This window comes from Oryzias melastigma, linkage group LG5, assembly GCF_002922805.2.
Source record: "Oryzias melastigma strain HK-1 linkage group LG5, ASM292280v2, whole genome shotgun sequence".
Taxonomy (NCBI): Eukaryota; Metazoa; Chordata; class Actinopteri; order Beloniformes; family Adrianichthyidae; genus Oryzias; species Oryzias melastigma.
The window spans coordinates 1,566,095-1,574,890 of record NC_050516.1 but is presented as its reverse complement, the minus strand read 5'-3'; the positions used below and the strand labels follow the sequence as shown (position 1 = coordinate 1,574,890).

General features: G+C 39.3%; 1 protein-coding gene across 1 annotated transcript; it reads left to right on the top strand.

Annotated features, from left to right (window-relative positions):
* Positions 1 to 4,167: 4,167 nt before the first annotated feature.
* On the top strand, positions 4,168 to 8,276 carry barx1 (BARX homeobox 1). Its single transcript, XM_024270867.2, has 4 exons — positions 4,168 to 4,744; positions 5,752 to 6,031; positions 7,143 to 7,227; positions 7,318 to 8,276. The coding sequence occupies exons 1-4, from the start codon at positions 4,543 to 4,545 to the stop codon at positions 7,480 to 7,482; spliced, it is 732 nt and encodes a 243-aa protein (XP_024126635.1). The 5' UTR covers positions 4,168 to 4,542; the 3' UTR covers positions 7,483 to 8,276.
* Positions 8,277 to 8,796: the final 520 nt, after the last annotated feature.

The following is an 8,796-nucleotide window of genomic DNA, read 5'->3' as shown; positions in this document are numbered from 1 at the left end:
TTAAAATTCATGTACATTCAATTTAAGTCATACTCTTAAAAAAAAGTGAAACATTGCTTTGTTACCGTCTTGGGATATATTGTGATACGTTTCGTGAGACATGTATCAGGATACGTATTGTATCGCCAAACGTCTCGTGTCCAAAGCTGAGTTCCTGATTGGCTGATGCGACTCAGCGACCTGTCAAACTTCAGGTATTTACCATTGATTGACATTGGAGCTAGCGAGTCGCGTTTGGTGTGAATGCACCTTAGTGACTCCGTCCGGCACCCACAGTCCTCTGCTGCTCTCAGCTCAGAAATGAGGAAGTGCTTTTAATACAGACATTTGAAACTGAATCATTTTCTCTGGTCAGTCAGTCAATATGTGTTTTCTTCAGTTGTCTGTATCTGCTCTATGGTCATTATTTTTATTTATTTATTTATTTCTCATTGATATTTTTTTTTATTCATTTTTTTTATTAATTATTTCGTGCTAAAAATAAAGATGTTTGAGAACATTGGAATGTTTTATTAGCGCTTTTCTTGTGGAAATCCTGATGCGGCCCATCCTCACTTAGACACCGCCTCCAGCGGCCCCCGGCTGAATAGAGTGTCAGACCCCTGCTCTAAAATCTGCGGGTGGAACCAACCCCCAACACTGGCAGGCGAAACGTGAAGCCAACCCGGAAGTAACAAAACGTTGCAGTACCGGCACTGACCAGAGAGGCTGGTGCTTAGAGTGAGCAAATTCCCATAGACTCCCATGTTAAAATCCTCATTTTCAGCCCTCCAATAAACCCCTTTAATGCCTGGTGCTTAAAGTTTTTATTTCATCAATAGCTGCATATTTGATCCATGACAACTCTGAGGGGAGTGAATTTTTTTCTAAGTTTGTATTTTTTTTTAAAAACAGGATTTATTTTCAATTAATGAGGGGGCGCGACCTTTGATTGACAGGTGACGATCGAGGTGGATTCTGGGAGCTGTCCTCTGGTGTTTTGCTGGTCTGCTACAGATTTAGCGTTAGCATGAGCGCTTGATTTCGGTTTTTGTCCTGCTGCCGTGCTGTAAACTGTTCTAATACGCTCTCTGGGAGTCATCTGGTGTCTTTTCTCCGGTAAGTACTAAAAGAATAACTTTATATTTGCCGGAAATAAATCATTGATGTATATTATGATTATTTATTTTAGTTCCAGTAATTCGATTTTTTTTATTCTCAGCAACATTAATATCTATCATGTATAAAATTAAAAATGACGTTTTCTCTGTATTTGTACTGATGGTTATTTTATTTAATCAAAAAGTTATAACATAAGGACATGATTCAGATCTGCTACTGCAGTAACAGCAGAATCTCTTAATGAGAAGTTAAAATGTGAAGACACAGAAACTTTCAGTTAATAAGAGCATATAGTTTAAATATTTAATTTTTAACAAATGTGTACATGTTATATTTAGCCCTGTCTTGGAATTTTAATGTATATTAAATGTTTTTTTTTTTTTTTTTATTGTATCTAATGTTTGTCTTGTATGTTCTTCTTCAGGTCTGCTTTTAGTAGTGAGTGGATTTCTAATCCAAAACAGTATTTACATTTAAAGGCACGAAGGCAGTAAAATTCTAATTTTAACATATGAAGATGACTCCTGCTGATGTGTGTGATTCAATAAAAATCATGTTTAACATATTTGAGTGACCAGTCTCTTCTGTTTATTCACTATTTTAGCATATAGGTCAGACAAAAGGAAATGTGGGTCAAAGTCAGATTGTACAAAATGTATTTTTGAAGCAGATGAATTGATTTAAAACATCACAAACATTCATCATTGAACATTCAGAATTGATTTCCCTTTATTCAGAGTATGGACCTCTTTACAGATGTGATGGTTAGAAAGCATCATCTATGATAATACCGTCTGTTATATTTAAAGAACCTAATAAATGATCCTAAAGAGTGCATTTCTATCTACTGAAATAAAATTCAGTAATAAATGAAAAAAAAACAAAGTTTAGTGATGGGTTGAAGAGTGTGCAGAGCTGCTGGACGTTCTCTCTGATCCCCATGACAGCTCCAGACTCCAGACGCCGCCCGTTCACGTCCTCCACAGTGATGAGAGAACCAGGAGCTGCTCTTCCTTGTAGAATTAAAAATAAAAGATGTCCACCACCGTCCGCCTCAGCTGAACCAGGTGATGTGGGTCCTCGTCGAGCTCACGTCGCTGTGGTGGTTTTGTTGAACTGTCCTGGTACCAAATGGAAATGATGTCCCCATTAATCCAAACTGTCATTGTAAGATAAAGAAAATATACTTTACTGAAAAATATTTTTACATGTGCTGTTTTGCAAAGATGTGCTAAACACACAAAATAAAATATTTCATCTTGTTTATGCTCAAAATCCATGTGAATATCTTTAAACCAAATCTTTGAAGAAAACGAGTTTATCTATGAAAGAACATGACAGTATTTAGTTGGATTGTCAGCAGAAGAGGAGGCAGCATCAGTCATGGAGAAAATGGAGAAAAACTGTAAATCTAACAGCAGGTCCTCACATCTTCACGTTTATTAGCCACTATGCCTGCTGAATGCGGGATGACCACCAGAGGGAGACACCACCCGCAGGTGACAGCAAACAAGACGCATGGGAGTTCCGTCTACCAGCGCGAGAGTGGGAGCTTCAACTTTCTTCCATAAACAATTTGGCAGACAGAAAATCTTTCCTTCAGCCACCCATCTACCAGTTATGACGTCCCATATCAAATGGGAAGAAAAAAACATTTATTTATTTATTTATTTATTCCAGCAGCAGCTTTTTACAAAAATAAAATTAAAATAATGAACATTTTTAGTAAATAATTTCACAGCATTTGAGCTGAATGAGCTCAGCAGTTTTACTGCAAAAGTAAATAATCCACATTTAAAAGAATTCGTGCAAGAAAGATATATCAGAAATGTAAAATAAATATTGTATCCCTTAAAGTAACAAAAAATATATAAACTGACTAATCAATTTAGGTGCACTGATACCTTGAAATTCCTTAAATGATTACGAATTTGTTGTTTTTCGAGTTTTTCCTGTTGTGTTGCAGCTGAGGCTTCAGGGAGTCAAACCACAGATCGGCCTCGGATCCTGCAGGTTCCGCTCAGCGGTCAGAAGTGCGTGAAGGAACGAGTGGAGTTCCAAAACAGGAGACTGATTTTATCTTAGATTAAAAAAGATTATTTTTTAGGAGAAATCCAGCATTGCTGTTTGAACTCCACCTTGGATGTATGGACTGTGAAGCGCATGCGCTCTATCTTCTCTGAACGTGCCTATTGGTCCTAAATCCAAATTTAGAAACAAAAAGTGTCTCTATGCATTTTGGATTTTAAAATCATCATATTTTTTAACCGGCTCCCTCATAAAGAAACAATTATGTTTTGACCCTGAAAATGTGCGTTCAGTGACTTCAGGAAAACTTGAAATGTATTTTATTTATACTTTTGATTTTCCATGCGTTCAGTATTTTTATTATTTTATTTATGTATTTTTTTGCCTTGAAATAAAAAAAGCAATATAGTTTTTCACAAAACGAAAAATAATAGGCTACCACTCAGGACTATAATTTTTATTTTATTTATTTTGTATTTTATTTTTATTATGCTGTTTTACTGAATGATAAATTTGTATTATTATTCTGGTGCAACCATAAATATTCTTCTGTCAGGTTATTACAAATATTTATTATCGGTAGAGCCTAAATAAATAAATAGTATTTATCAGGGGGAGAATCCGTCATAGCAACAATCAAAGATCATCTCCATGACAGATGGTTTCCTGTTTTTCGTTTTAATTCACAGATTAGGATTAAATTATCCAAGTGTTCTGTATATTTGCACTTCTGAGAGATTGATGCGAAGACATGCAGCCTGAAACAACGTTGTTTATCGATAGTTTTCTACCGGTCTGGAAAAAAAGAAACTCTTTCTATCTGCGCCAAATCCATCGCGCACGCGCAGAAAAGTGCGGGGCCTTGGAGCGGGATGAGGCTGAGCTGCCTTCAGGATCAGTGGAAATGTCACAAACATCTGCTGTCATGATGATGATGATGAAGATGATGATGATGGTGGGCTCAGTGATGAGCGGGCCTGCGCATTGAACTCTGGGCGGTCACGTGATTCCAGAAGATGATGTAGAAACTTGGGGTTCGTGTCTTCTGTTTCTGCAGAATCATTTTTGGCGTTTTCATTGAGTTCCATTGAGCGCGCGCGCGCCTCCGCGTGCTCCTGTGAAAAGTCTGGGAGTGGGCGGAGCCTCTTTCGGACCCAGTCAGCGGAGCTCTTTCTCTCTCCGTCTCAGTCTGAAGTGACGAGCCGCGCTTCGCATAGACCCTCCGCGCACGGACACCCCGCGTGGGCATGCACGCGCTCGGATTCCCGGGATTTCGGCCCACAGTTTTCCAGCATTGTGGAAGTATTTGTTCCGGAGGAGCGGGATCTGGACTCCAGTGACCCCCCCAGAAGAGAGGCGCCTCCCGCGCGGAGCATGACCTGCGGCTCGCGCCGCTGAAGGAGCTCCGAGAACATGCAGCATCCTCTGGACATGTCGGCGCGCTTCTACCCCGCGGACGTCCACGCGGACCTCAGGACGCACCGGTACCGGAGCTTCATGATCGAGGAGATCCTCACCGAACACCCGGAGCACAAAGCGCCCGCCCCGGCCGGAGAGCTCCTCAAGTTCGGGGTGCAAGCCCTGCTGTCCGCGCGGCCCTTTCACAGCCAGCTGGGTGAGGGGACCACAACAGTAAAATAATAATAATATCTAAATGTTCTCTTTAGAACAAAACAAAAGCCTCACATTTACATTTATTATTTTTACTCAATAAAAAGCACATTTAATCTTTAAAAGATTTTATCAAAACTGAATATTTAATAAAAACTTAACTTTCAGGTGTTAAACTTATTCATTAATTGGACATTATTTGGAGCTGTTATATGGAAGAAAACTAAATAATAAAAACCAACAAACAAACCCAAAAATGCCCTCCGGGTTTCATCGACCTGCTGCAGGTCTGACTCGATTCTTCTGCGTGAACTCTGCGGGTCAGTGCGGAGGCCGCAGCACGCAGCGTCATCCGCGGGACTGTTGGGTGCTTTACGCATCCATCGGTCTGAGGAATTTATAACACATTTTTAGACCAATAAATGAATACATTTAAAAGAATGAAGATTTAAATGAACAATTGAATAATAAGTCTGGCGTCATGTTTTTGAGATTTTACCTTTTAACTGTTGGGTAAAATTATGAATAAACATTTTGAGGATATATCAGAAACTGAGAATAGAATAGAATAGAATGGAATAGAATTTGAAACTTCATAGGTAGAAACGTTAACAAAATCAACCTAAAAAGTCACATCAAACTTAAAATACAAGTGATCCATAAATTATAAACTTAAAAGCTCAAGAATTTAAGGGCTTAAAATGCTTTTATAACAGTATCTTCAAACTGGGGACTCACGATAAAAAAAAGAAAAAAGAAAGAATAAAATAGAATAGAATGATAGGTCCAAATGTCACCCTAAAAACATAAATTCTAAACTTTAAAAACTTCAAAGAAAAAACATACAAATATGATTAAAACATGCAATAAACTTCTTCAGAATTAAGAACAGGGGAATCTATTTTTATGGATTTATTTTAGCTCTTTAATCGTTATTGACGCGTTTTCTCGACTCTGGCCCGCGTGGATGAACTCCTCCTTCACTCCTGCGTCCTCGTCTCTCCCCATCAGTGCTGAAAGCGGACCAGGCCGGCCTCCTGAAGTTCCCCGTGTCCCCGCTGTCCTGCTCCCCGCTCGGCTCGCCGCTTCTGTCCGCCGGGCCGGGCCTGCAGGTAGGCGCCGCGTCGCACCACCTCCCGCTGGACCTGCACCTGCGCGGGAAGCTGGAGCACGACGGCGGCGGCGGGAAGAGCAAGAAGGGCCGCCGGAGCCGCACCGTGTTCACGGAGCTGCAGCTGATGGGCCTGGAGAAGCGCTTCGAGAAGCAGAAGTACCTGTCCACGCCCGACAGGTGAGTCCCGCGTGCAGCGCGCGGAAGAATCACGCAATAAGAAAAGAACCCTTTAACTCATGTATCCTATCCATTAACTGGATTTATATTTTTGACAGAATTTAAAGTATGCAAAAAGATGTTAGTAAGCAAAATTAGTTGCTTTAAATAATTATTTTCATTCATATAATTAACTTTTTTTTTAAATACAGTAATTCATTTAATTTGTATTCATTAAAAAAAACGTAAAATAAAACCTTGAATTGTAAGCTCAAACACGATGAATCCAAGGGGGGGGAATGAAAAGGGGACAGAACTGGTTTTGTCTGCCCGTTTAACAAATAAATAAATCAAACACAACAAAGAAAAATACAAAATATTTGGCCAATTTAGGACACAATAGCAGAAGATTACATTTGTACAATTACATCCACCAATGCAACAGGAATTCCATACCTCAAGTAGTTTTTATAGATTTATTAATTATACTATTTTTAATGTAGTTTTTAAAACTTGGCATTTTTAATTTCTGTGCACAATATATCCCATTTATTTAATCCATGATACACATTGCTCCCTTTTATATTATGTGTTTTGGCTTGATAAATATGTCATGCCATTTTAGATTAAATTATCTTTTTCTTGTCATGTATGTATCTTAAAATTCGGGGTGATTGTTGACAAAAAAATCCTGCTTAATCCTTTTAGAAAAATGATTAAACAGGAAGATATTGTAAAAATATATGTATTTACAACTGTTTCTCCAGCAGTTTCTGTTATACAGAACATAAAACTCAGACATAAATCCCTCATAACATGACAAGACCAAGTAAATTCATAAATACAATACAATTATGATCGTAAAAGTAAATCAATAGTGGAGACTTAAGATGTTGATAGCACTTATGTTAATGATTTTGTAGATTTGGTAACTTGCGGAAGCTCATTCCAAGCTTTAAGAAATATAGTGGTTAAAAGTTAGAGCAGAGCCGAGGCGTGTAACTTCAAACCATGAGATTAAAAAAACAGATTATGAAGTCTGATGGTTTTTACATTGGATTTGTCTAAAAACAGAGAGGTTTCCTGAATGATGGTTTGCTGTTCTGCCCCCCTCCCACCACCCCCACCCCAGAATAGACCTGGCTGAGTCTCTGGGCCTCAGCCAGCTGCAGGTGAAGACCTGGTACCAGAACAGAAGGATGAAGTGGAAGAAAATGGTAAATCTGACTTCAACTGGCGTCGAAGTTTTCTTTAAAGATGCAGAATTTAAGGAATGAATTTCACACTTTCGCACATGCGCCCCTCAGGTCCTGCAAGGTGGAGGCCTGGAATCCCCCACGAAGCCCAAAGGTCGTCCAAAGAAGAACTCCATCCCCAGCAGCGAGCAGCTCTCGGAGCAGGACCGGTCTGCGGCCGACACGGACCGTCAGTCTGAGGCCTCCTGCTCCCAGGAGAACACTCAGGAGGAGTGACACCCCCTCCTTTTTTGTTTCTTGGACATGTGGGACACTCAGCATGTGTGGACAAATTCCTCGCTAAAGAGGAGCAGGAGCTCCTGCCTGTCATGATGAACTTGCTGCTCTGAGGAGAAGACTGCTGCAGCAGGTCTGTCCCTCCTCCAGCCTCTCTGTTCATGCATTCCTCTTTTGTGTCATATGCAACTTAATTATTAAATATATTTTCACTAATCCTGGTTTCACTGCTGTTGTAGGGAAAGCAGGATATACTCTGCAGGAGAGAGTTCAGCTTTTCTGGTGGTTTTTAGGGGAGGTTCTGATTTTATTAGGATTTCTGGAGAGTTTGAGGAAGTTTGCAGCTTTGCTTTGAAAAAAGACAAGAAGATTCTTCAGCTTTGTTTTTTTTTACAGCGTTTTCATCTCTCTTTATTCACCCTGTCACTGAGGTTTTGGGTTGTGACAGCTTAGAGGGATGGCCTTCTGCTTCTTGCCGTAAAATGTGTCAGTCTGGAAAAATGAGGCGTGCGCGCGCATGCGGGCAGCCGTCCTGACGCGCTCTGCAGCTGATAAAGATGCAGGTCAAAGTGAACTGAAAGTTAGTTTATGACAACACATTTTGACGATTCAATAGAGTTTTTAAAAAAATTACGAACTTACTTTTCATATAATCTCTTTGAACGGTGAAACATTTGCAGCTTTTTAGTTTTTGCGCGTCTGTGTCCGCATGGAGCGACGCGCGAGCCGGTGGACACGCATCAGCAGAGATGCGTGTCTCAAAATAAAAGCCCCTGCAAGTAAAGAAAAAAAAACAGCAACAAAATTAAAATAAGTTTATTATATTGACGAATAATGTAAAGTTTTTAAAAAAAAAAAGAAGAACCGACCTCAAATAAAAAAAACGCTTGACGTCATTAAGAGAAATCAAAAATCAAATAATTTCATTGACCCACACTTTTTTTCGAGCATCTTTAAGCAGTTTTTAAACAAATGTAGTAGGCCTACATTTATTATTTGAAAAACAAAATAGCATATATTCTCAGATAAACACGTGGATATTTTTTACAACATTTTTTATAATAATAATAATAATATAATAATTTTTAGAGTTTTTTGCACGCATGCGCGTTTTGAGTCTCTAATAATTTCTATTTCTAACCAATAAACAAGAACGGACAGAATAAAATTTTTATTATTATCAACAAAAAATGTCGTTTTTATGACCTGGTTTCGTTTTGCGCGTGCATCATAATCGGTCCGTCATTGTTGCATTTGAAAAATCCGTGCGCTTCTGGTCCTCGCGCTCGTGACTGCGCGCGTGAGATGAGCGCG